General features: G+C 47.4%; 2 protein-coding genes and 1 non-coding gene across 4 annotated transcripts; 2 read left to right on the forward strand and 1 right to left on the reverse strand.

Annotated features, from left to right (window-relative positions):
- Positions 1-2,282: 2,282 nt before the first annotated feature.
- On the reverse strand, positions 2,283-9,016 carry LOC132579069 (ras-related GTP-binding protein A). 2 transcript variants are annotated; one of them, XM_060249211.1, is made up of 10 exons: positions 8,777-9,016; positions 6,950-6,983; positions 6,573-6,672; positions 5,421-5,487; positions 4,851-5,073; positions 4,260-4,355; positions 3,916-4,038; positions 3,306-3,397; positions 3,088-3,203; positions 2,283-2,796 (listed from the first exon to the last, which is right to left on the reverse strand). In XM_060249211.1, the coding sequence occupies exons 2-10, from the start codon at positions 6,974-6,976 to the stop codon at positions 2,699-2,701; spliced, it is 942 nt and encodes a 313-aa protein (XP_060105194.1). In that variant the 5' UTR covers positions 6,977-6,983; positions 8,777-9,016; the 3' UTR covers positions 2,283-2,698. The 2 variants fall into 2 exon arrangements, with proteins under 2 accessions (XP_060105194.1, XP_060105195.1); XM_060249212.1 differs by having other exon boundaries at positions 8,896-9,011.
- A 1,275-nt stretch (positions 9,017-10,291) lies between these two features.
- On the forward strand, positions 10,292-10,363 carry TRNAE-UUC (transfer RNA glutamic acid (anticodon UUC)). Its single transcript has one exon. It is a non-coding gene; the product is annotated as a tRNA-Glu (tRNA).
- A 2,587-nt stretch (positions 10,364-12,950) lies between these two features.
- On the forward strand, positions 12,951-19,987 carry LOC132579202 (regulator of cell cycle RGCC-like). Its single transcript, XM_060249431.1, has 5 exons — positions 12,951-13,032; positions 16,608-16,766; positions 17,389-17,469; positions 18,414-18,476; positions 19,065-19,987. The coding sequence occupies exons 1-5, from the start codon at positions 13,005-13,007 to the stop codon at positions 19,070-19,072; spliced, it is 339 nt and encodes a 112-aa protein (XP_060105414.1). The 5' UTR covers positions 12,951-13,004; the 3' UTR covers positions 19,073-19,987.
- Positions 19,988-27,636: the final 7,649 nt, after the last annotated feature.

A 27,636-nucleotide genomic window follows, 5' to 3' on the forward strand; every position in this document is an offset into this window, starting at 1 on the left:
TGCCTGTTCTCCAAATTGAGTCTGAAATTAGCTTCAAGGAGGGCCATCAGCTCCGAAGAAAGCAGGATCACGGAAGAAAGAGTCTCTCTTGGTGCTGCTCACTCCTTATTGAAGCTGCTTGGTTTTACACAATCTGATCACCAATCCCAAAAGTCACATCTAACTTGAAGATCGCAAGACAGAGACAAGCTCCCCGAGAATGACAGCCAGTTTCATAATCCAGGGTGTGACTACACTCATTTCTCGTTATCCCGGTTCAAGCTTATCATAGTGCTGGAAAAGGTGCAGAAAAAGAATCCAGGGACTGAACCCCTCCCCTAGGAAAGGATAAAGCAGTGTGTGTGGGGGGGGGAGGAAGGTAGGTGACATTATGATTTATAGAGGTACGCACAAAGAGGCCCCATAACATTACAACTCAAGGAGTTCCCATGAAACAGGACCAAAAAAGATGTTCTTCACACAAGAGAATTTTTGCTCACAAGACTCTACAGCTTAAAGAGAATATGGATAGTAACTACTAGTTTATTTTTGCTGTCAAGTCACAGCTGACTCACAGCAACCCCATAGTGTTTTCAAGGCAAGAGACATTCGGAGGTAGTTTGCCATTGCCTTCCTCTGTGAAGCAATCCTGGGCTTTCTCAGAGGTCTCCCATCTGAAGAGTAAACCAGGGATAAACCATGGAGGACTAGTCCTTGCCAGCTAATAGCCCAGATAGCAAAATGGAACCACCACGTTCAGAGGCAGCATGCTGGAGGCACCAGATGAGGGCTGTTGCCTTCATACCCTGTGTGTGGGCTTTGCACAAGCAGCTGCTTGGCCACAGTGGAAAAGATGTTGGACAACACTCTTGGTCAAGTCTTAGCAAGACTCTTCTTGTAGTCAAGATGCCTTTCAGCAGCCCAACATAACTGCCATCCTCCACTTTTGAGGGTCTAAGCCAGTGACTGTAAGCACACACATTTAAAAGAATCTCTACCCTGCCCCAGCACTCTTGTTCTCTCTTGCCACCTAGGGGCTGAAGTACCAAGCAGCTCTTATTTTTCTACAGTCCAGCCTTAGCTAACAGCAGAATCACCAGCTACTTCTGTGTATTTGACTATCTAAATGCACAAGATAATTGTCACACACAGCTTTCACTCTCCAAAGTCTTCTCTGGACAAGCAACTATATCATACAAATTTGGTAATGACTGAAACTTACTGTTTGGAAAGGCAATTATTAACTCTATACTTTGCTTAGCACCCAGGGCCAAGTCAGTAGGCAAATTTTCCAGACTTGATTGTACACAGGCAGTATTTGCTCTTGGTGTTTGCTAGAAAAGCAACTCCACCCTCCCCATGGATTTCTAAGTGCAAGCCTCTCTGAGAACCACTGGTCAGCCTTTACGCAATAGTTCTGACCCCACTCCTTAACTCCCAAGGGAGAGTAGCTATCAGAATAGGGACTTTTCTCTTAACCTGCTTGGGGACCTATTAACAGAATGGATTATAACAGTACATTGGACAATAGCAGCAGGGCACTCAATGAAGACAATTGAAACAAGCAGGTGGGAGTCATCATCAGGAATGCCCTTTTCCCAATTACATGTAGCCAGAAAGTTTTCTGAATTAATCTGATCAGGCCATATTGATCCCTGCTAATGAAATGTGGAAGCAGAATTACTTGCTTGATGCAAGGCTGTCCTTGAAAGTATCTTAGAAGATGCAAGTGGTGTACAATGCAGCAGCCACTTGCCTGGGTGGAGGGGCCAAGTCCTTGTGAACAGCAGCACTGTATACTGGCTAGCTTTCAGATTCAGTGCAAGGTTGTTCTGATCTTTAAAGCCCTTTGCAAAAATTGCAACTCAGAGCCCACCTCTCTGAATAGATCACCTCTCCTAGCCTAGATTTGTGTCATTAATCCTGCTCATCAATTACTCCTGATTGCACCCTCCACTATTTGGATCCATTTGGTCACTGTAGAATCATCTCTGTTGTTACAGCAATTCTCTGAATAGTTTCCAACAAGGTGTGCATAAAAGGCTTTTTTAGGGAACCTTACAGAGGAATAGGAGTTTAAAATTGCTATTTTGAATTTGGTATGCTGTTACTAATTTTGACAACAGTTTCTACAGTTTTCTGTATATTTTGCTGAGCTTTTTTGGAAAAGCAGATTAGAAATAAAACATAAAAGGATGAGTCAAGGCACCACTTAGCTGAACAGTCTGTAACACATGCTGGGGGGCAGATCAAGAGTTATTCAAGTATCAAACTAAAGGTATTCTCACACACACACTCACATATTTCCAGTGCTCTGGAAACCCAAGTTCCCGGTAACAAAATTTATTGTCATGATTGAAGAACAAAGAGAAGTTTATAAATTTTACTCTAGCAACTTGTTGATAAAATAGTAAATATCCCATTGTTGTAGTTTATCATTGTTTGGAACCAAGCAGATATTGGGGAAAGGCTTTGCTGTCTGTAAGACCAGGAATGAATCCCAGCCCTGGTAGGAAACCTTCCCCAAAGCAGTCCTGGAAGGTCCGCAGCACATCCCAACATTGTCTTGTGGACCAGCAGCTGACGTTAAGAGAAAAGAACAAGATTGCGGTGGAAAGCAGCACACTCATTTCAAAGCCCACAAAACAGACACCCACAACGTTAGAGTCTCATAGGAACAGAGCAGTCCTCTTTCTGGTGCTCCCCCCACATTGACTACTCAGCGCATCAGCAGGCTGTGCTTTGGCCCATCCACCCTCTCCAGCTTCTCAAAGTGCTTCCTGGCATTTCGAATGTTGATCAGTGTGGCTGCAGAAGCTGAAAAAAAGAAGGACAGGAGATGAGGGAGAGCAATAGATTTAAAAGGTACAAAAGGTCTCTGCAGTGGGGTGGAGAAAGGTAACTGAACTAGGGGGAACTGGGACAGCAAGCCTGCCTCAGTCAAGCTAGGCACATTAGCACCTCTGCATAGAGAAAAGTTGATCAGGTAATGCTGCTCGCTCAGCTGGTACTTAGTACTAAGACCTCCCCCACCACTATCATTCCGCTACCGTGACTTTTAGCCACTGCTATGGCTATACCATAGAATCTCTGCTCTTTTAAACGTACGTATGGAAGGATCCGACATGACAACCATCACGTAAGTGTTTGATGTAAAGATATCGATGAAGGCTGCAAAGTTGGAGTTCCTGACCTCCATGCTTTGGAAAGAGGCTGCCAGTTTGCTGGGAGGGGGGACAGAAAATGTATTAGCATAACGGTGGAGTTGGGTACTCCAAACAAGAACTTTTTTCAAAACAACATCCACCAAAATAAAACACACTCACCTGCAGCTCAGCTTGAATTGTTTTATAATGTTGCTGATTTTCTCAAATCTGTGGATGTCACGCTGTTCTTTACACTGATAATGGGAAATGACCTGTTGGGAGAGGTATTTGTTATAGGTAGGGCCAGCATCAGTAGTTCTCACAGCTCACACCAGAGATGCTACCAGAATTCCAAGCCCTCAGCAAATGGAGAAGGGGCGGGGGGAGAAGGAAAAAGGAAACTGTGTTTGTCTTATACTGAACTAGGTCTTTCTGGATGCCGCACCCAAGAGCCAAAGTGAACAACTGTTGAAACACCAGGCTCTGTTCTAGGAGAACAGAAATCACATCCCGTCATCAGCCCTTACACGGTCAAATACTTAACTGTAAGACGCTAGTAACAGAGCAATCATCTCTAGATTCTTATATGTGAAGATAGTTTTTTCCTCAGCAACAGTCCTATTACGCCTACTTCATTAGAGCTGAGACAGAGTAGGGCAGCACTGGGCAAGTCCCTCAGCCCAGGCCAGAGGGGCAATCGTTAAACAGGCATCCAAAAACCAAGCAAAACAAAACACTTTAACGACAGCAACAAAGCAGAGAGAACCTGAAGTGCTGCACTGTCTCTCACCAGAAAAGTGGCTCTTTCAAACAGAAGAACTTCATCAGCTTCAATGATCTGAGCAAAGTTTCTGAGATTCGTCTCCAGTTGCTGGACATTGGGGATCAGCTGGTAGACTATACTGGACCAAGCCTGGCCAGAGAGAAAACACAGTAGACAACTCTGTATTCAGCCTCTAAATGTAAGAGGAGAGGAACACACAAAGAAATGCCTCACTCCACCCCTGTACACAAGAGAACATTGGTAGCATCCAGTCTGAAGGCTCATGCTGCCTCTTCTTCTTTGCAGCGCATTTGGGTAAAATAAGAGGGAAAACGCATCTGGACACAGGAGGAAGACACAGTGGTACAAACCTTGTAAAGAGTTTCATCCCAGATGGATGTTCTAAAGCAGGCACACTCCAGAGGACGGGATAGACGCTTCAAATCCTCTTCTCTCTCTTTGAAAATCTAAAGAAGGAAAATCAGACAGTCTCTGATCAGGACACACCTTTTCTGCTGTGGTGAGGCTGATTCACCTTCTACACTAGACAGGCTTGTGAACCCCAAAGAATCCAAATTCTCTGCCAAGGACACTCCAATTACATGTCCATAATTCCACTGTTAGTCAATTGTGTTTCCAAGACTTAAATTTGCAAAAATCATCAAACTTATGGCTAGGTCTGTAGCAGCTGATGGCAAAAAAGAAGAACATGCATAATAGTGAATTTTACACAGGAGAAGAATAAGGATACTGTCTTTTCCTTTGCCAAGTTTGATCACTGCTGACCAAGAACATGTTTAATGCTACATCTGTCCTCAGGAACTCTTTGATGATTTCTAGTAACTACTGTAAGCTATCCTTTGAAAATGGAGAAAAGTTCCCCAATGTGAAGTATCAAGCCAATTACAGGAGGAATTCAGCTTATGCATCCCTAGCATCACTTTGAGTGCCCTAAGCCTCACCAGATCACGCTGATCCTCCTGCACCAAGTCCATCTTGTGCACAAGGCAGAAGATTTTGGCGTCTGACGAGTTCTGCAGAATGGCTTCCAGACATGACTGGTAATAGTGCATGTCTTTCTCCAGTTCCCTGCTCTCCACATCAAAGACATAGATCAGGACTTCCACATTGCGAAATATGTTATCCCGCTGGCTAGTGAAGTAATTCTCCATGAAGGTGTCCTGTCTAGAAGGGGAAAGAAAGTCATTGAGCCACCCACATAAAGTCAACATGAAGACCTTTGTTCCTCCAGCATTAACAGTGTTTAGGTTGCCATTCCCCTCACACTACTTATATAAGGACTTTGGTTTCTCTTCCAATTCACTCGACTCATGCTGTCAGTACAATAATATACAAGGTTACTTTCATTTTTATACAAAGGTACTTTCATTTTTAGAACCACTGAGTCTAAGACCTACTTGTGACTTATTGGAGGTTTCCCACAAAAGCCCTCTCAGAAGAATTAATTCTGCTGTTATCTCACTCTGGCCATCCTTCCAAATATTTTGAAGCATGAAATGAGAAATACCTACCCTCCACAGTCCCATAAGTTTAACACCAAGTTGCCCAGAAACCGAACATGAGAATGTTCCACATCAACTGAAAAACAAGGCAGGAGAAAGTTGATCACTGTACTGCAGAGGCAGAGCAAAGATCAGCAGCACAATCAAGTCAGTCACAGAACTGCAAGTTAGCATCCATGCACAAACAAATCTGTTGAAAGTTTTGACTGACCTATACTTCCCATGTTGCCAGGCACACATAACCATCTGCATATTTGTATAAAAGATTCCCCAGAAACAATTCCTATCATTATCCAACCAGGCAGCTATTCCCCTTTGCCTGTTCACCCACTTCAAATCCTTGCAGGTCTCAGCTATTATTATGGAAAGAATGCAATGCTCAGATTCCAGGCTCCCAGTGGAGAAACATCAACAAACTAGGAGGCTCTACAGTGTTGCCTTGAATGTGAACTGGTATTATTTGCAGTTGCATAGGCTGACCTTATATGGATCTATAAAGCTGCCTTGTACAAAATCAGATGAAAGTAATGCTGCCCCGAGACCTTGAATAGCCATGGCCAGTCACAGTAGACAGTTGACTGGCCACAGCTGTCCAAGGTCTGGGGTCTTTTGCATCACCTACTACCTCATCTGTTTAACTGGAGAAACCAGAAATCAAATAAAATACCTTCTCTGCATCCAAAGCACTGAGCAACATCTCCACCTCCCTTCAGAAAGGACTCCAGTAGACCAACCATAGCAGAGACAAAGGTTCTCGTGCTACTAAACAGCAGGCTGATCCCCTAGATCACTTTCTTGTAAGTCCCCCTGTATACACATGGGGCGTATGTGCTCCATTGAAGGGTATCCCTAGCTAATTCCAGCAAGCTACACTGACAAAGCAGGGGAATGGATGGATTCAGCACAAATAAAAGAGCTTCAAGCAGCAGACTTCAGTAGCACTCCATTTGCTGAGAGGGTGCTGCTCAAACATACTCATGGCCCCCACCCAGACTGCTTTGGCTCTGGGCTTCAGGAAGAACTCCTAAGTTTTACCTACTTAGGTAACTCTGGGGAACAACTCATATAACTCTGCTTGTACTCAATAGAAGAGAACTGAATTGTTCAAATGGCAGTCTTAAAAGTCAGACTAGCACGGGCTCAATAAAGAGAAATTCTTACTTGTAGCTCCGAGGCGCCGGGTATCCCGTGCAATGTAGTTTGCGAAAATAATTGATCTCATGCTGGTCTTGCCAGACCCACTTTTTCCCATCAACAGCACCTGAAAACAAACAAGATTACTTCTAATACCTCCATGATGAAGTTAAAGACATGAAATTTCATTGATAATGCTTCCAATCAGCTATTTTTTTGCTTGGCTGGGAAAAGACTCTGAACATTCTGCCTTGGAAAACTGCATGCAGTTTCGTATTGCACAACATCCTGGTTACACACACATACAACAATGAATTTACACCCTAGAAGACTTGCAACTCAACTTCTGCAGGCAAGCATCCTTTTTGCTCTGGCCAAAGTTAAGCTTGAGATCCAATTCTTACCTTCTTCTTCATGGCTGTGTTCGGCATCCCACACCTGCAAACACAAAGAGACAAAGGATAGGATGTTGCCTGGTTGTTCCAAATTCTCTGCTGAACTTACACCCAGCCACAAGCATTCCAGCAAGTGAGAAATGGTTCCTCTACCAGTGAGGAATACATTACCTCAGGCCTTCCAGTGCAAAGCACATAAGTCCTTCACTATCATCCCAAGCAAGAAAACCTCTGCACCAAGAAGCACTTAACAGTAGGGTTTTTTTTAGCACATGCCTTTGTTCTGTAGATGAAGAAGAATAAGAATTGCAGATTTATACCCCGCCCTGCTTTCTGAATCAGAGACTCAGAGCGGCTTACAATCTCCTATATCTTCTCCCCCCACAACAGACACCCTGTGAGGTGGGTGGGGCTGAGAGGGCTCTCACAGCAGCTGCCCTTTCAAGGACAACCTCTGCCAGAGCTATGACTGACTCAAGGCCATTCCAGCAGGTGCAAGTGGAGGAGTGGGGAATCAAACCCACTTCTCCCAGATAAGAGTCCGTACACTTAACCACTACACCAAACTGATGATATAAGGCCACCTCTGGGGCCACAAAAAGGCAGATCTCCTATACTGTATCCTAAACTAGAGCTCTAACCAAATCTTACTAGGAAAGACAGGCCCTAGTTAGTAAAACTTTTTCCTTCACTAACAAGGGCTACTTCTATTGACACTAGCAAGGGCTACTTCTATTGACATGGGAGAAGCTTCTAGATAGGACTGAAAAGTGTGTGTTGCCATTAAGTTGCTGCTGACTTACGCTGACCCTATAGGGTTTTCAAGGCAGGAGACCTTCAGAAGGGGTTTGCCATTGGCTGCCTCTGCATATCACCTCTGGTATTGTTTGGTGGTCTCCCATTCAAGTACTGACAAGGGCTAGCCCTGCTTAGCTTCCAAGATCAGTCTAGCTTATTGGCAAGGGCAGAACTAATTTTGTTGGCTTTAAAAGGAAATAAAATTCACAGAGAATGGGTCTCTCAGTGGCTGAATAAGAACCAACTCATTCAGAGCAAATACAGAGGGAGTCTTTGGCCTCTGTAATGTGCTTGCAGGCTTTGTGGGGGGATCTGATTAGCCACCTCAGGAAAAAAAAGATGCTGGACTAGATGGATCATTGGTCTGATCCTACAAGGCAGCTCTTATGTTCACAGGGCACATGCACATATTGCTACACACTACACCCCAGAGTCAGAAATTACTGGTGCTTGCACAGGGAGACTACCTTTACCATTTTTACATCCCATACACATATAAAACAAGCATCTGACAGATATGCAGGATCACTACTAGGTACCTTCTACATCAGCTTGTTAACTGTGACACAGAAGTGCCTTCAGTGCTACAAATGTTTAAGGGGTGAAACAAATGACCCGCACCTAAACCTTGCAGCCTCAGGGGATTCAGCTCCCTCCCACCCGCACCTCCCCTGTGTAGTTTGACACTTTTAGTACCATGTCTGCGCGAAGCCCCATACTGAGCGGCAGTGGAAACAATCCTGGCTCTCTTGAACCTAGGGCTTTCTCTGTGGAAGCTCCGACACCTGTTTCCAGGGCTGGAACCGTCCCTGAACAGGAGCAGAATCAGTACCAAGCCTCTTGGTCCAAGAGACGCGCATAGGAAGGCCGGGCTTTCATTTCAGGGCCAGCTTCAGGTAGTCTTGAACCCCAGAACCTTTTCCTCCCTCTTCCAAATCTTCCTTGTGGGGAAACCCCAGAGAAGTGGGGAAGGCAAGTAGGTGAGCTTGGAGCACCCCCATGATCCCGCCCCCCCTCTTGCCAGCCAGTCCTCCTCACCTCTGTTCTGATTCGACCAGGCGGAAGAGCTGGGGAGCAGTGGCGTGGAGAGGAGGGCAATCCCCGCTCCCTCCTCCGCAGGCAGGCCTCAGGGCCCCGGCCTCGCGTAATCCACTCACCCCGCGCAGGTATCACCCACTCCAGCTTCAACGCTCAGGACAACCCAACCCCACAACTGTGTCTCGGGACTGTCACGTGACCAAACTCCGATCTAGCCCCACCTCCTCTTCTTTCCTTGCTGTCCTTTTACTACAGTCAGGTGATTAGCGCCTTCTCAGTCATAGAGATCGAACGGCCTAGAGAGGCAGCTATGATTGTCGCCCTTAGAGAAGCCAGGCGCTCCATTTCTGTTATGGGTATATTTTAAATGACTTGCCCAAGAGTTGGAAAGTGGGATTGAGACGGTCGGCGGGAGGAGGTTATGCTTCGTACGATTCTGTCTCTATTTTCCCCTCCAGATAAGTAGAAAGAATAAGCTTTTCCAAAGACTTCATCTCCATGGCAGGAAAAGCTTTACCTGGAGTGTTCTAAGACGTTCCTGCATGCAAACCCGAAGATATTTATAGATCAAGCAAAACGCTGCTAGTATAACTAGTTTCAGACTTAGAACAAAGTTTGAGTCCAGTGGCACCTTTCAGACCAACAAAGTTTAATTTTGTGTTGGTATAGGCTCAGGTTGACTCAGCCTTCCGTGCTTCTGAGGTCAGTAAAATGAGTACCCAGCTTGCGGGGGCGGGGGAAGTGTAGATCACTGGGGAAGGCAATGGCAAACCACCCCGTAAAAAGTCTGCAGAGTCGAAAACGACTAGTGCTTGCACAGGGGACTACCTTTACCTTTTTAAGCTTTTGTGTACATGGGTACGAAAGCTTATACCCAGAATCAGGGCTTTTTTGGCAGAAAAGGCCCAGCAGGAACTCATTTGTATATTAGGCTTGATGTCACCATTGTTTCACACAGGGCTTTTTGTAGAAAAGGCCTGGCAGGAACTCATTTGCATATTAGGGCCCGCCCTCTGATACCAAGCCAGTCGGAACTGCGTTCCTGTGCGTTCCTGCCCAGGATCAAGTTTTGTTGGTCCGAAAGGAGGTGCCACTGGACTCAAACTTTGTTCTGTTGCTTCAAACCAACACGGCTACCTTCCTCAATAGTATCAGGCTTCTTGGCTCCGATTTACCACGTGCACACGGAAGCAACGCGTATCTCATTCATATACGTGCAATTCAGGCCAAGCGTTTGCCACGCGCTGTTTCGTGTCTGATTTCTTCTCTCGGTTCATTGAACTGTCGATCCAGCGCACAATGTCAAATTTGAATAAGTGAGGCATATACTTTACTCTGTACGCACAATAGAATTTTTATCTGCTTGCTTTCCCTGGTTTCATTGCAGAAATGTCATTTACAAGCAGGATCTTTTCTCTTAAGACTTACTATTTTGTGTGTTCTGGATGTAAATTAATGACACTCGCACAAAAAATGAAAGAGAAGAGGCCTAAAATATCACTGCTTTCTACAGCCTCCCATATGGTCTAGCGGTTAGGATTCCTGGTTTTCACCCAGGCGGCCCGGGTTCGACTCCCGGTATGGGAAGTTACAATTTTTTTTATTCTCAAAACATTCCTTAACAAATTTTATTTTGATTTGTCGAACTCCAACAAGACTTAATTTAACCTGCACACGTTCCATTCAATCACTAATCTTTTTAAAAAAAGGAAACAGCAAAATTTTAAATACTTCAAAAACACACATACGCTTTCCAAAACAGAACAAAGCAGCAGCTCCAGCAGCTTTTTACCACCAGGAGGTGCTGTTGCACTGTTTGCGAGAGAGGAAGGTGGGTAGCCGTGTTGGTCTGAAGCAACTGAACAGAGTTTTGAGTCCAGCGGCACCTTTAAGCCCAGCAAAGTTTCATTCACCGACCGTGTCAGTTTTCGTGTGCAGCCACACTTCTTCATACAGATCCAGGTAGGCAGCCGTGATGGTCTGAACCAGCAGAGCTCAAAATTTGCTGCTCAGGTACAGTGAAAGTTTCCTCAACAGCTACGTATAGGAAGAGGGGGGGGGGTGTCAGGAAGGGAAAGGGCCCCTGAACTCAAACTTTGTTCTACTGCTTCAGACCAACAAGGCCGCTCAACTGAATCAAACGTTATAATGTTGGCGAGAGAGACATCTTTCTTACACCGCACATTGGGGAAAAAATGTGCCTTATAACAGTTGAGATGCGTGTCTCTGTATTCACCTGGGTCACTCCAGGCATTTTTTAAAGCCCATCTCCCTCAGCAGGAGTGAAGGTCTGAAAAAGAGAGACAGTTCAGGCAGATCCTTAACATCACTTTCTTGGGAGCAGGCCCCACCTGAGTAGGATTCTGAATAGACCTGCTTAGGATTCCTTTTAAAGTGCGCTTGTACCGTCTGGGTTTTTGTTTTTGTTTTTAACTGATGGAAAAGCAGAAAATCTCATCCTAACATTCCTGTGTGCAGAGCTAGATTAGCAATTAGACCAAGTAGGCACTGATCTATGGGCCCCACACCTTTAGGGCCCCCGGTGGGCTCCCTCCCCTCCCCCCCCCCAGTTTCCCCCCTGCTTGCAGCCCTCCCAGCCTGCACGTGCAGCCAGCAACTGAGCCGCTCTTTGCCCAACTTGCTTGGTGCGGCTGCTGTGGGCATTGTCACCAAGTTTGCCTCTCTCTGCCTCTCCCCTGCAGTTTAGTCAAAGGGGCTTTTAAGAAGGTGCCCGCAGGTTGCAGTGGGGGCTGTGAGCGGCAGGGCGGGTGCTCAGACTCAAATAAATTGCGAGGGGAACTCCAAGATTTTGACTGCCTAGGGGGCTCCACTGGGTTTAATCTGGCACTGCTTGTGTGTTTTCAGTGCACGCGGGATTGGAGCCGTCGACGTGGCAATGAACGGATTCAGAAAACCAGTGCAACGTCCACGCTGTCAGTAGGGGCAGGGCAGAAAAGCACGTGAAGTGGTACGTGCGAATTAGAGAAGATCCAGCTCGTGTTCACCAGCAGCAGCAGCAGGGGCTGCTGGCCCTTGCCAGCTGGGTTTGGTCCCAGCGGAGAGCCTAGCTCAGCCGAAGTGGGGCATTTATGGTCATTGGTTTCACATACAGTATGGCTATGAGAAGAGTCCTGCCGGATCAGACCAGTAGTCCATCTAGTCCTGTCTCACAGGGCCAAGCGGTTAAATGGAGGGCCAACAACAGGGCATAGAGCCTTCCCTTGATGTTGCCTGTGGCCGCCCACTGGCAGAGAGGTATGCTGCCTCTGCAGGTGAAGGCTCCCTTCAGCTGCCAGGGCTAGTAGCCGCTCCTCTACGAAGCTGTCTTCTAACCCACCTTTTAAACGCGTCTATGCCTGGGGGCATCACTAAATCCTCTGGCAGCAAATTCCACACACACCCCTTTCTGGAGGTGTCTGGGGGTGGGAGAGGGCGTGCGCGGGTGCCTGGAAGCCATGGCGACTTCTGGAAACCCCTACTGAGGCGAGGCATGGAGGACGTTCAGAGAGGAGGCTTGGATATTGCCTGCCTCTGTCTCCCGGCTGCTAATATTCCATCCAAGGAGATCTCCCCCTTTCCAAGTACTTGCCAGGATGGGCCCTGCTTAACTTCCGAGATCTGAGGAGATCGGACTTGCCTAGCCTATCCAGGTCAGGACGCGAATTCCCCGTTTTGATCACGTTCTTTTGCCAGATACAGCTAAGCATTTAATCACAAAGAAAGTCATAAATCACCTCGAAGTGCTTGAATTCCAAGGAGAAACACTCAAGCCTGAAAAACGTCCTTCCACCCAGCGCCTCCCTGCTGTCAACCCGGAGGTTTGGCAAAGAACCACCCTCTGCACATTCTCATGAACCCTTTCTCTTTGCTGTTAAGGTGTCGGGTTAAGCACTGAGTCTTGAAGGTTTATGGATTTATCAAATGCGTTTTTACCCGGCTATGGCAAATGAATGCATAGGCCCGAGTGCAATAGATGCCCCCACCACCCCTTCCCGGCCGCCAAACAGCCCTTCAGTGGCTTCGATTTTTTCCTCTTCCTCCGATGCGCGTCGCTGTGTGACAGTTCCAGGACAAGCCCCTCCCACCGCGTTCGGCGATTGGCGGAGCTGGCCGCAGAAGGGGGCGCGGCTTTAAGAACAAAACTTACCGCGCGGCCCGCTTCTCCTTTAGACTCTGGAATCTCTTGTTTCTGAAGGCCGGAGGTGTGCTTGACCCTTCGCATCGCAGGATGGACGGCCAAGCAGCGAGCAGTGCAGGTCAGTTGTGCGCGCGGTTCGGGAAGTGGGATGGTTCTTTTGGGGGGAACGCTGATCCACTCCGCTGGGTGGGTTGGGGTGCATAAGTGGTGATGTGCAGTCTGCAGGGCCATGCGCTGGTAAATATGTGCGGGTTGGATTCAGTAGAACCCTGTTGGGTCTTTCCCAAGCCTAGCTCTTCCCTAAAGACCAGGAATGTTGTGGCCCCCTGAAAGATCCACAAGTCTTCCTCTTACCATAAACCCGGAGGATTTAGAAGCCACAACATTCCAGTCTGGTTTTGTCGCAACGGCCCTGGGGGGCTGCTCCTCGGGAGCCATTCTCTCTAGACTTTGGGTTTTGGGGAGAGAAGGGAGGCGAAGAACAGGCGGGCGCCCTGCATGTACAATTCGACTAATGTAGGTAAATCAGTGTCGCAAGCAATGTTCCCTCCAAGCTTCAGAGTCCTGTGAGCAAAAGTTCTACTTTGTGAGCTGCTGGCATTAAAGTTGTGAGCTACTGCATAAATTATTGTACTCTGTGGTCATCCTTCCTGAGCGAAGACAAAAATGTGCGAGCTGGAGGCTAAAAATCTTTGAACTAGCTCACACTAACTCAGCTTAGAGGGAAACTGGTCACAAGAGGGAAGTGGAGGGACTCCCCCCAGCTTCCTCTTGTGACATTGCTTTACCTACATTAGTAGGTAATGTCCCCGGGGGAGGAAACTGTGGCAGCAGCCCCGGGTACGGGACGCCACCACAGCCCCTGACTGCAGCAGGTAGCCGCTTTCCTCGTCTCCAGCGGACCTTCCGCCGCGTCTCCCGTCGAGTTGTTTCTGGTGCCCGAGAACGGAGCACTGCTGTCTTGGCTGCGGCCCATCGCTCTGGAAAATCCATCCCCCCCCCCCCCCGAAGGGAAGAGCCGCTCCCTGGCCACAGAAACAGCAGCACCTCCGAGGGGCCACCCTCCACCAAACTAGGAGGCGGCGACCAAGGACTGGCGTCCGAGCGAGATCTGCTCCTGGGCCCTTGCTCGCTGGCGTTAAGTGTGGGGGACATAATTCCCTTCCCCGCCCACCCCTCGGAAGAGACCCTGAACCAACGTGCCTGGGCTCTCTGGCGGCGACAGAAGCGCGTTGACTGCTTCAGACGGGGCTCCCGGTGCCATCGCTTGTGTGAAAAGGCACACGAGAATCTCTCTGGCTTCCAAGCTTGTGGGGACGGCTTACTTTATCGGCAGGGTCTACTACTGTGTGGTAGGGAGGGGGACGAAGAAGCCCTCCTTCTGCCTTGGGAAAGGAGAGCCGGATCTGTCCCAGCCGTTCAGGGGGAGCCGGGGTGTCCTGAAGCCCTGCATGTGGTGCCAGCGTTTAGACGCGCTCGCACACAGACGTGTTAATGCCCCCCTCCCTCCCTCCCTGGGAAGTGAGCGCGGAAAGCCCCTCTGGTCTGGGGCCGCGTCCTCTGGGCGTTGCGCAGACAATGAAGCCGGAGGGAGGAGGAAAGAGACAGCAGTCGAGGCGGTTCCTCGAAGGTGCAGTCCTGGACGCCGCGGGACTCCGGCCGCGAGGAATCCCTTCCTCTGTCTGGCACTTGGGGCCCGGGGCTAACCGCTCTTCTCGTCAGCCTGGCCCGCAGGCCCTCGGGGAGTGGAAGGAGCTCCTTGGCGCGATCAAAAAGAGCTTCGATGGAGGGGAAGGGGTAGAACACAAATCCTGGGCCTATCTGCTGCACTTTTGCAGAAGGAGCCCCCTACCAACCTGGCCTGTATTTCGTGAGAGACTCTATAAAACCCGAAAAGTGGGCTCTGTAAGGAGTCGCCATCAACTTTATGAGGCTGAAGCCTCTTCCCCTGTTCTGCCATCCACTTGTTCTAGGTCAATGGTCTGGAAGCCAACATGGTTCCTGAGGCCGCTGCTTTCTGGTGTCTGCTTGTGACTTTCCAAAAGCACCACTAGTGGATACAGTCTTAACCATAATTGGCTTTTCCCCCTTTCACAGGAGTGGGAGAAGCCCAGAAGGGAGGTCTGCAAGGAGCACCCATTTGGTGGAGCTTGGTTTGGAACCTCTGAACATGTTGTGATTGGGCCCAGCCCGCATGGCAGCCATTTTGTTGTGGCAGCCTCTATCTCTCCACAATATTCCAAAGTGCCTGCAGGTTCAACCAGGTTGGGGAGCCCTGTTCTCCGTGTTTAGTCAGGCAACTTACTTTTCCTGGGTCAGACTTTACTGACCTCTGGAGTCTAAAGTGAGTTGGTCACCTGGGTTGCATTGCCAGCAGGGTGGGCTCCTTGGACTTGTACAGATCAGCAGAGCACATACCCTTCAGGAGACACCAAGACCAATTTCGCACTAGACCTTTTATCCTGGTTTAGCCCTGTTTCCAAGCTGACATTCTAAATTAAAATTATAGAATCATAGAGTTGGTTTCTATTATTCTAGTGTAGAATGTCAGTTTGGGGACAGGGCTAAACCAGGATTAAAGGTCTAGTGCGAAATCAGTCCAAGACTTCACCCTGGATTTTGCTCTCAGATTTAGAGAGACTGTGGTATAATAACGTATGTCTGTAGAATATCCTTGCACAGAGGAAATCTTGCACCTTTCATTCTTGTCTTGACTTTGATGCTTAGAAGTCACAGCACAGTATGGGAACTCCAAAGAGAATATGTGGTCCAATTGACAGCTTAGCTCAGGGTTATGTTTCCAAGAGTGGCCAATGAGATGCCTGTGAGAAGCATGCAAGTTGGGCAGCAGCTGCCAGTGTGGTGGACCTGTCTGTGAACGTGTTGCAGTAAAAGAAACCCCCAAAGAAGTTTTGTGACTCTTCCTAGAACTAACACTTAAAGAGGCGGAAGTGAGTTGGGCTGACTTTGTATCCTGCATTTATGGGTGCATCAAGTGTGCATCTTGCTTAGAAGACTTATGTTTTTGTTTTTAGTATCTTTTGTATTTCTTTGTGTGCATGTGAGTGTTTGTGTGCACCTGGAAGTCATAGTGACCTCTGACTTCTACTGGAGGCATGGACGATATTCAGACAGGTAGCTGAATAAGGCCTGCTCCTACTTCCCACCTCTGGTATTCCAAAGCGGTCTCCCATCCAAGTATTTGCCAAAGTCAACCCTGCTTAGCTTCTGAGATCTGATGAGATCAGGCTTGCATGGGCTATGCAGGTCAGGACCTCTAAAAGACTATGTTAGGCACCACAAGGCTCCTTTTTATGTTGGGGATGTGCATGCAGCTGCTTCCACAGGTCACTTCTGAAGCATTTGAGTGCCCGTGTAAAGAAGGTGGTATATGGAGGGCCTCTCACCCTCCGACGTTGCCCCTGCTCTAAATGATTTCAAAGTCACTGTTGCAAAGGTGGGTGGTATTGATGCTTGTTGCCCAGTTATGTAGGCATGTTCGGTCAAGGACCAATTTTTTATTTATTAAAATATTTATATCCTACCTTTGCTTTTATCACAAGGTGGTTTACAAATTGCAAATGAAAAACTTGCCGAATAAAATAAAATCTGAAATAACTCCCACTTCGACTACATTACAAGCCTTGCGATTCAGTGCCCATGTGTTCAGCCCATGTGTTTGCCCATCTGCAGTGCTGCCCACCAGCTATCTGGATGACTTCCTACTGGAGTTTGACCAGGTGGTTCAGGACTTTGACAAGGGGGAGGCTTCTCAGTATGAGCAGCATCTGGAGGAGCTGAAGAGGAGAACCCTGCCCAGCCTGTATGACAGCGGCATCGATGACTCAGACAGTGAGTGTGACCAAAGCCGGTTCTGCGGGTGGGTGGCTGGGAAAAGACGGGCTGTTTCTTGCCTTCTGCTCACCACCCTTTGGCTTTGTGGGGGTGTCCTTGGCTAGTTTGAAGGTCCCTAAACAAATCTGCAATTATGGTCAGGACTGTTTCCACTGGCTTGTGCCAATCCTTGAGATCACTGCTGAGGCTGAAGAGCAGAGGCTGCCTAAGGCGTGTCACTGCGGGTATGAATTCAGTTGCTGCCACCTTGTTACCCGTGGGAGCACATGAATATTTTGGGATATTATTGCCAACATCTGTCATTTCTTTATTTCTAACTGGGCTCTTCTTCCTCACCTCACCCCTTCCCTCTAGAAGCCTCTTCTCTGCCTTCTATCTAACCCCAACAGCAAGCTTGGCAAGCAGATAGGGTTTAATTCCTGGTTTGGGTACAGCTCCTTGCATGCTGTTGGCGCTCACTTATGGCAACCACAAGCCATAGTGGTTGTGTTTGCCTGCATGGTGGCAGCAGGTGGGTGAGGGGACTGCAGTTCACTAACTGTGTTTTAGGATTGATGGCTCATGCACAGCACGAAAACCAGGTGCTACTGCAACTTCATCTATTGGCATCTTCCTACAGGCAACAGCACAACTCCTGGCAGCAGCTTGAACACCAGTGAGGAAGATCTCAACATTCCTGCAACCACGACCTGTTCCACCGGTAAGGCCAAGGGGCCAGGTTGTGCTGAGAAGGGCAGGGCTACAAGCCAGATTAAAAGTGCAGTTTCCAAAGATTTTAGGAGCGGCTCTGTACCAGAACTGGCCTGAATTTTGGTGGGTCTGACTGTGCCTTGGGCACAGCTACGACACCAGTGCTTTCATTATGGGCAGTTATGCAGCTAGGTCTGTCACAGAACTGTTTCTGTGCTGTTAGTCTCTGAACCCATTTCCTTGCTGCTTTAGTCAGACCAAAGACAAAGAAGAGGTTTTTTTTATCAAAGATCTAAGTTATAGCACCATAATTAATTTTAATACAATTTGTAAATGGATTTATGTCGATTTTATAATTATAAGTGTAAGTGCTATGTATGATTTTATTGTTTTGTATTCATATGTTGTGAGCTGCCCTGAGCCTGCCCTTGCGGGGAGGGCGGGATACAAATAAAAAGTATTATTATTATTATTACATCCTTTTTCTGCCTCAAAAAAAGGGGGCCAGTTTGATGTAGTGGTTAAGTGCGTGGACTCTTATCTGGGAGAACCGGGTTTGATTCCACACTCCTCCACTTACGCCTGCTAGCATAGCCTTGGGTCAGCCATAGCTCTGGCAGAGGTTGTCCTTGAAAGAGCAACTGCTGTGAGAGCCCTCTCAGCCCCACCCACCTCACAGGGTGTCTGTTGTGGGAGGAGAAGATATAGGAGATTGTAAGCCGCTCTGAGTCTCTGATTCAAAGAGAAGGGTGGGGTATAAATCTGCAATTCTTCTTCTTTTTCTTTTTCAAATATGTATAGCTACTAAGATTAAATATGCAGGGGGATTCTCCCCCTCCATCCTTAACACTGCATTTTAGATTTGAAATTTTGCAAGCTCATGGTCTTAGTTTCATATTGGTAGAGGGGAAGGAATGCGAAAAGCTGACTACTCTGTCTTCCTTTGTGTCCTAGCCAAACTCGGAGACACCCGAGAGCTGGAAGACTTCATCGCAGACCTAGACAGAGTACTGGAAGGTACATATGAAGCAGTTACCATAGCAAAGCCTGTTGCTTGCCACTCTGCTGCATTGAAAATCCCTCATCTTGTTGAGCTGGGCTTGCTCCTTGTTGTTTGTTTAAATTACTCAGCGCAGAACCGAGTAGTGCAGAATTATTGTGGCTGAAGGGCTATTTTGTTGGTTTAATGCTATCTTGAAAGAATGCTTTTTAAAATATCATCTGGCAGGTTTTGAGGACCTTTGCATAAAACCTGACAAACCTGGTTAAACTTTGCATTTCAGTTATGAAATGCCACCTGCATTAAAAGGAACTCTCTTGTCCCTCATGGTCTGCCATTTGCCCTATTTTGCCTTCTGCTATGAATTTTGGCATTTGAGTGAGCAATTGTGACTCCTGGCATTTTGTGAGAACCTGTGGGAAGACACAGAGATGCCATGATATGCAAGCTTTCCTCATGAAATAAAGACAAAATGTTTGATATGATTTGGAAGGCTGCTGTAGGTGCCAAAGTCCTGCAAGGCGGGCATGTCAATTAAAGGAGAGAGAGATATCACACTTGTTCTGTTATGTGTGTGTAACTTTGTTGTTGTTGTTGTTCTGCAGAGATGTGAATGGCCACGTCCCCTGTTCCTGGCTGATATATTTACCTGTTGCACCTTTATCCAGTGTGGGCAGAACAAAGAGAACTGTCCTGCTCTAGTACCAGACTTCCAGCCCTAAAGAACCACTGAAGTTCACCTTGTCAATCTTCTGGTGCCTCTTCCCGCAACCAATCCTACGTGCAACTTCTCTTCTAGAGAAAAGGAACTGGAAGTCAGTTTTGTGACCAGGATGGTGTGGCATTTTGACTGCTTGATCATAAGCAAAAACTCGGTCTCCAAACCCAGCAGTGAAAGCAGGAAGATGAAGGAACTTACCATTCAATCAGCTTTTTAAGGGTGTATTTTTAGATGTGCATAATTTTAAAAAATGAACTGGCACATGACAATGAACAACAGTCCGTTTCCAGTGTGCTTGGGGGGGGGGGGTGAGTTCCAAAGCCAAAGAAGGCAGGAAGGGGAAGACAAGTGCCAACTTTCTTCAGAAAGGGGCTTCATGGCATCCTTAACCAGACTGTTCTTAAATTGTCTCAGCAAGCATGGGAATTGGTAGCCCTGTCCTCAAGTTCATTCGTTCAGTCCACCACCCCAACTTCCAAAAACAATTAAAGTCAGGTGAGTTCCAAAGCACACATGAAACTCTTCTTTGCTGGGGCTTCTTCATTCTTCTCAATAGAGGGTGTTGGTTTTCTGTGCCAGGAGGAATCAGACATGGATGTATTGGGTCCCTTTGTTGAAAAGAAGAAGAAAGAAGGCAGAAGCAACATATGCCTCTCGATGCTCCCATGTTGGTTTATTGCTGATGGGGGCAGAGGCTTCTTTTTCTGCAGCGATATTCTACTGTAAATATTGTAAGCTATCAAAATTATCTCTCTCCAGTCTTATGTTTGCATTTGAAGTTATTTAAATAAACAGAGCTCTTATGGACTTGTTCTGCCTCGCTGCTAAGGGCCAAACTTTGGCTTTTAAAAGTGGGTCGAACTGCGTGTTATGCTTAGCATGTGGCCCCATCATGGATTTGCAGCAGGAGGCCAGCTGGACATTCTCTGTGGCAACTCAAATGAGAAACACCACAGCAGCATGATTCGAGTCAGCACCGGAGAGTGAGTGTGAGGAGAAGAGAGGCTTCTGTCCTCTACACTGGGCCATTTTCCTGGCTCTGGGAGCTCTTATTGGTGTGCAGGGCCCATTTGATGTTGGGAAAATGGCATGTAAGGGATGACTGGAATCCTTCCTTCCCCACACCATGTCCCTGATCCAAACTGGGCCTCTGCAGCACTTCTAAATTGAGCCAGGCAAAAATTGCATCACTCTGGTGATCACATAATTTGGGCCACAAAGAATTTCCATGGGTGTCATTCTTGTTCCTTTTGGGATTTTTTTGTATTTGTGTGTGTGTGCGTGTCATGGTGCCTGATCCCTACTGGGGTCCTGGAGAATATTCAGAGAGGTGGCTGAATAAATCCTGCCCCCACCTCCCAGCTGCTGGTATTCCAAGGAGGTCTCCCATCCAAGTACTTGCCAGAGTTGGCTGTGCTTATCTTCCGAGATATGACAAGATCGGGCTTGCCTGGGCAGGGCATGGGTGTCATTCTGTGCTCTGTAGGGAATGATGAGGATCTCTTCCAGACCTGCCTACAGCCAGTGATTGGATCAGTGACTTATTAACTCCTTGAAGCCTTTTGTGGATGTACTAGCAGAGCAACTCTTAAGGAGCGATATGATTTTGTTTATAATATACTATTCACTTTGCTGCAAAAGTTCAAAACAGCATAGGGTCAAGTAACAAATGAAGAACATCAATAAAAATAGACATGACAAAAACAATGGGGAGGGCACAGGGAAGGCCTATACTTAAAAATAAATAAACCAGCTTAAATGTTGCCAAAGAGGCTTCCTGGAAGGCCAGTTTTAAAGTAGGGACTCCAGCCACCCACTCCCTAATTTCAGGCCAAGAAGGAACCCAGTGCAGAAGGGCTGAAGTGAAGAGTCTCCACTCAAGTTGTGTCTTCCCGCAGCCAGTGTTGACACATTGTCCCTTCTCCCTCATGTTCCATAGATAGCTGATGTGACCCTGGTTCTTAGTTGGCAGTGCCCAGAAGTGAATGGTGTCCTTCCAAACAGCCACTTGGTGCATAAACCACAAGCAGGCTTTCCCTCTCTGTTACCAAAGGTCCCATTTTTGCTTTGAAGACAACAGTGGCAGGTACAAGGATATCTAAGATTTCTTTAGTTCTGACTAACAAAATGCTTTGGATATGAGAAGGAGGGACATTTTGCCACATGGTGATATTTTGAAAGGGGAATTTGAAAAGGAGTTTGTATGGGAGAGATACTGGATTGCCCTAAAGTCCAACCTCCAAAACTCATTTTCTCCAGAAGAACTAATCTCTGTGTCAGTTGTAATTCCACAACAGCTATGGGCCCTGCCTGGAAGTTGTGTTCACAACATCAGGGACACAGCAAGGCTGGAGAGAGAAAGGTGCAGGTATGAGCACGGTAGCGAAGGTCCAAATGAACCAGCAGACTGAGCAGTGCTCAAAGAAGCCCCAGGAGCCTACTACCCCTACACAGAAGAGGAGCAGCAGGCTTGACATATACAGCAGCAGGGAAGAAACTCCAGGGATAAAGAGCCAACAGTGTAGTATCTACTTAAATGTTATTTGTGTAGAAATTAATACCCTGCTTTTCTCCCTGATGGGAAGCAAAGAACATTGTTCTCGCTACCTCCTTTGTATCTTCACAACAACCCTGTGAGGTGGGTTAGGATGAGAGAGAAAGAGTGACTTGCCCAAGACTATCCTGTCAGCATTGAGGTTCAGTGCGGAGTTGACCCTGGATCTCCGACATCCTAGGCCAACACTGACTGCTGCACCCTGTGGGCTGGAAGGGCACATGGCAGTGGAGAAGAGGCGCAGATGAAGTCTGAAATCTGGAGAAGTGGCATTTCTTAAAAACTGGTCTGGGAAGGGCCTTTCCCTTCTGGGCTTAGAAGCCTGCCTGTTCAGCAGAGCCTGTGAGGTTAGCCACTTCCTCCCTCCGCCGCCATGGATGCTGTCAGGCTTTCCACAAAGCATCTGCTACCCACGTGAAGTGCAACGTGAGCAGAGCCATTGCCAAGCAACCGCCAAGGTTATAAATACTCTGAAACCCCAAACCTGGCAAGGGCTAGGCCTCCCTCTGATCGTTGCTCACAGCAGAGAAAGATGGGGGGAGTGCTCACAGGGAGGGAAGGGGGCTGCTTTGGCCTGCAGGAGGTTGATTGCAAGGAGACAATGAAGGTGTCTGTACATGGAACCCATTGGGCAGTCAAAAATCCTTGAGGACATCTTTGGATTAGATCACCTTCCTGTACTCAGCCTGCACTGTGTTCTTCCCCTTCCAGAGTGGAAACAAAGGAGCGGACGGAGCCTGGGCAGCCTGCACACTTCTTCCCTTAATCCTTATGGCAATCCTTTGAGGCAGCTGAGGCTGAGAGAGGGCTCCCCAGTCACGCCATGAACTTTATGCAGAGGGTGGATTTGAACCTGGCTCTCCTGTTCCCAAACCAAAACTCTAATCATTACACTATGCTGGGGCTTCTGCCAGCCACCCATTCTTAAGAGCAGATCAGCAAGAGATCTTCCATGGCACCACCCTTCAGGTGGTGTTATTGAGAGGGGATGCCAACATATGAAGCTGCCTTATGCTGAATTAGACTATGGAGCCATCAAGGCTAGTATTTTTTACTCAGACTGGCAATGACTCTTTGGGGTTCAGCTAGCCACTTGATTTTCATAGCTGGGGGTTGAACTTGGGACCTTCTGCATGCCAAGCAAATGCTGCACTTCTGAGCCATAGTCCCTCTTAAAGACAGGGGGGCTTGCGGATCTACATAGATGACTTTATTGAAGGAGGAGGCAAAGGAGGTGGAAAGAACAGGGCCATCTCTGCCATTAGGCAAGCTAGGCAATTGCCCAGGGCACCAGTCTTCTGGGGGTGCTGAATTGGGTGCCCCCCCATAACTCGATGACATCTGTGCAAGGGGGCACCAGAAGTTAGCCTTGTCTAGGGTGCCAGAAAGTCTAGGGCTGGCCCTGAGAACAGGTATTCCTCTATGCTTGCTCTTCATTTTCTACCACTCTGTTGCTGTTCTAACAATCTTCCAGAACACTGGCCTCACTCAGGTAGAGCCTTGGTTTCGGTGGCTACTGCTGAGCACACACAGTCATTCTACAGTTGCAGTGGGCCAGCTTTCAAATTGCTGTCTCTCCTTCAGTGTCCATTCTCCATTCCAGGGGTGCATTATTATCCCTTGAGTGTATGTGGGAGAGACAGACAAGATGGATTTCATGACAGCCTGTGCTTGCTCAATGCACTACTTGATTGCTGGGTGGAACACCATTAGTATTTTTTTCTCATTGTCTGTGTTTGTTATTGTGCGTCTGTTTCTAGCATGGCTGTCATCTTACTTTGCTCTCAGATGCTGTGCAAGCATGTCAGGAAGGAAGTGGCTATTTGTGGGCTTGCCAGCATTTTTTCTCTGGCAGGCTTCTAACATGCAGGAGTTTATCTGCAGATAAAGGTGTTTACCTGTCTTGCATTACCAGGCCTTGGGGAAAGCATCACCAGTTGAATAAATGCTCTGAAGGAGCTGCAAATGGAGGCTCCTTCAGGGAGTAAAAATGGTACTGCACTCATGGGGAATCAACCCGGTGACAGTACAGGGCCCCAACCTCTGAGTAGAAGGTGCTGAGAAGTCTGTGCGCAGTGATCTTGCAAATGTGCCCCAGACTGTACAAAATCCACCCAGTGAATCACTGGCTTGCTACAATGATTGCTTTGGCATTCCTTACTCAGAGACCAGAAGAGAAAGAAATCTACAGGGTGGGAATGGTACTTGTTTAGGAGCTTCAAGAGAGAAAGGCTGCCATTTTGTGAAAGATTTGGGGACTTAAACATCCTCAACTGTACAGTGTCTGCTGTCTCATAAAAGATCCTGTGGGGCCAGACTGAGCATTGGTTAGACTGTGTGTTGTCTCTGGTATGCATTTCTGACTCCAGGCAGCTCAGCTTTCTCAGCAACATCCCTGAAGGGAGCCCTACCAGGATGATATCATGGTGCATCATGCTGAGAAAGGAGAGAGTGGCCGGTGTTTCCTCTCTCCCTAGGCCTGACCATTGGCAGTGGCAAGCCAGTAGACTGTACCTCATCCAAAGCCCTCTTGCAATATATCCTCCCTATTTGGAGAGAATGTTTTCAAGATAGATTGGGAAAATGTCCATTTGTGGAATCTGGGAAGACCAAAGAGATGCAGTTTGGGGTCTAGCGTGGGTGGCCTGTGCACTTCTTCTGCACTTCCATAATCTCTGTTTACCCTGTTAGATTGTAAACAGAGATTACTACCGAGTCACCCAGCATGTTGTTCTCTTCCTTCTTAACAAAAAGGATAGAATGCCTTGAACCTTCTGTTGCTCAAGGAAGGGGGAGAGTGAACCAGACATGTTGCAAGGAGGGAAACGATGCTCCGCCTCAGTGACCTTCTGCTCGAGGTTGGCAATGCTACTTGCCTTCGGCAGGCAATAATTTGAGAGACAGTCTTCTCGCCTGCTGTTCTGGGGAAATGAGCAGATCCTCTTCCAATTACCCAGAAGAAGCCACTTCTCTTACTTGGCTGGGGAAGAGAAGAGAAACTGGAGCCTGTCTTTTCCCTTTCGCTCAGCATCGTGGGTGTCAGAGTTTCTTCCTTACTCTGCATTCACTGCCTCCCAGATGACAAGGACCACGAGACAGCAGGGGAATCCCACATGGGAATAGGAACCTCGACTAAGTTGGAGCTGTAATGGCTAGCTGGACAGCAGACAGGCTTTTGGGGAGCCCTTCCAGTTCAGTCACCTTTTCCCAGTCACTGCAAACTCCAGCATTGCTGGCACTGGGTATGCTTCTGTATCTGTTGTCTGCACCCTGATCTGAAGGTCCTAACAGCCCAACCGTGTCTGGGTTACAGCCAGACAATGAGGATCAAGGATGCAACAGTGTTATGTATCTTCATCATCATCTCGATTTTTTAACTACCCTCCCCGAAGGGTGGTGCACAACGTAATCATATAAAACATAAGTCAAAACAGATTAAAACCAATAAAACACAGCCATTTAACTAGAGACAGTGCTGAAACCCCAATAGCACACTACCTCACAGAGAAGGGCAGGGAGGTGGGAATGCCAAGATGGAACCGTTGCTGTCCTCAAATGTACGCCTGGTAGAACATCTCTGCCTTAAGCGCCCTGCAGAACTGTAACAAGTCCCACAGGGCACAGATGTTATTTGGCAGAGTGTTCCACCAGGGCAGAGAATGTTACATGTTACACTAGTATGAGTGTATTGCACTGCAGTATGGGTGTATAAGGGTCAAAGAAGCAACTGTCAGAACAGGATATGGAACAACTGAATTGTTTAGAATAGGAAAGGGAGTTCGACAATGATGCATATTGTCACCCTGCTTATTTAATTTATATGCAGAGTACATCATGCAGAACACTGGCCTGGATGAAGCAGAAGCCGGAATTAAGATTTCCGGGAAAAACATCAGATAAACAGATGATCCCACTCTAATGGCAGAAAGTGAGGAGGACCTAAAGAACCTCTTGTTGAGGGTGAAAGAGGAGAGCACAAAAGTAGGCTTGAAACTCAACATCAAAAAAACTAAGATCATGGCATCTGGCCCCATCACACCTTGGCAAATAGAAGGGGAAGACATGGAAGTAGTGACAGACTTCACATTTCTGGGATTCAAGATCATTGCAGATGGTGACTGTAGCCATGAAATTAAAAGATGTTTGCTCCTTGGGAGGACAGCTATGGCAAACCTGGGCAGTATAATAAAAAGTAGAGACATCACCCTGCAAACAAAAGTCTGTATAGCGATGGTATTCCCAGTAGAGTGACGTATGGCTGTGACAGCTGGAACATAAGGAAGGCCAAGCGCAGAAGAATAGATGCTTTTGAGATATGGTGCTGGAGAAGAATCTTGAGAGTCCCTTGGACTGCAAGAAGATCAAATCAGTCAGTCCTAAGGGAAATCAACCCAGACTGTTCCTTGGAAGGTTAGGTGCTGAAGCTGAAGCTCAAATACTTTGGCCACCAAATGAGAAGAGAGCACTCACTGGAGAAGATCCTGATGCTGGGAAAGACAGAAGGCAAAAGAAGAAGGGGACGGCAAAAGATGAGATGGCTGGACAGCGTTACTGATGTAACAAACACGAATTTGAGCAGACTTCGAAGGATGGTGGAAGACAGAAGGGCCTGGTGTGACTTTGTCCATGGGTTCACAAAGAGTCGGACTCAACTGTGCGACTGAACAACAACAATGGGTGTGATATTCCTCTGAACCCCATTTTTTAAAAAAACACATTTCTAGGTCATGTATCCTAGATCTGAGAGGAAGGCTGGGATGAAGACCCTGCTGTTCTTTTATAACTATCCTGACCCTTTCCCAGAACAGCTGTTCTCAGGAGGTGCAAGCTAAGGGCTCTCAGCAGAAGGGGCCCAAGGATCTTGGTTGTATCTGCACAAACCTCATAAGCAGAAGGTCAACTGCTCCATTTTGAACTCTTGCTCTGACATTTTAAAGTTTGAGTCTAATCCAGATCTGTTTTAATTATTGATTTATAAAAACATGTGCATGCATGTAAGACTTTTGAGCACAGCTCATCTTTGTCTCCTCTATCAGTTGGTACTTTCTCTCCACCTCTGTTCAGATCATCACTTCAAGTGCAACCTTCACTTAAGATTCACTTGCTTAATACAGCCATCCTTTTCACAGGGACTCTGCATCCAACAATCTGCACCCCTTCCAAAAGGGCCATATGTATGACACCCTGCCTCACCTGCACATGCAGTGCTCAAAGGCCACAGTATACATATGAGAAAGAGATTCTGTCACGGCTGCCACATGAGTCTCAAATGGCTTTCCTTCTGTCAGGCCTCATTGTGTATATATTTGCAGCAACCTTTCTGCTCATTGTGGGGGGAAATGGTGGGCAGAGCTCAGATTCTCTGCTCTCCTCCTCTATCTTTGTAGGAGAATGACTTCACCTCTGAAGCATCCAGGGATGCTGATGTTGCCTCTGTACAGTGTGCCCTGTTCTGGATTTGTATCCTGTCCCCTTATCCTGCTGGGTTACTTCCCTGCATTGTTTGTCTACCAGTGTGCAAAGGAAGTTGAAACAGACCCTGGGAATCAGCCATAAGGATGCACAAAGCAATTGTGGTGAGGAGAAGGGAGGGGAGGATATGAGGGAGACATCCCTCTCTCCCTTTGAGCTCTTGGCAGTCTCTCCACAACCCTTAAACTGCTCATTTCCCCCCACAAATCGTTGGAAGCTGATTATAGGCACACACCAGAAAAGCCAGACAACAGGGGCCTCTTGTTCTCTGGTGTGTGTGTATGGGGGGAGGACAGCACCCCTCAAAGGCAACACAGTTCTCATTGCACTGCTGAGAACTCTTACTTCTAAAAAGGGTTACCACCCTGTTCTGTTAGGCTCCTGTGCCTCTTACAATGGTACAGCAGGTAGAGATTCAACTGGCAAAGTC

The sequence above is a fragment of the Heteronotia binoei genome, chromosome 11, assembly GCF_032191835.1.
Source record: "Heteronotia binoei isolate CCM8104 ecotype False Entrance Well chromosome 11, APGP_CSIRO_Hbin_v1, whole genome shotgun sequence".
NCBI classification, from domain to species: Eukaryota; Metazoa; Chordata; class Lepidosauria; order Squamata; family Gekkonidae; genus Heteronotia; species Heteronotia binoei.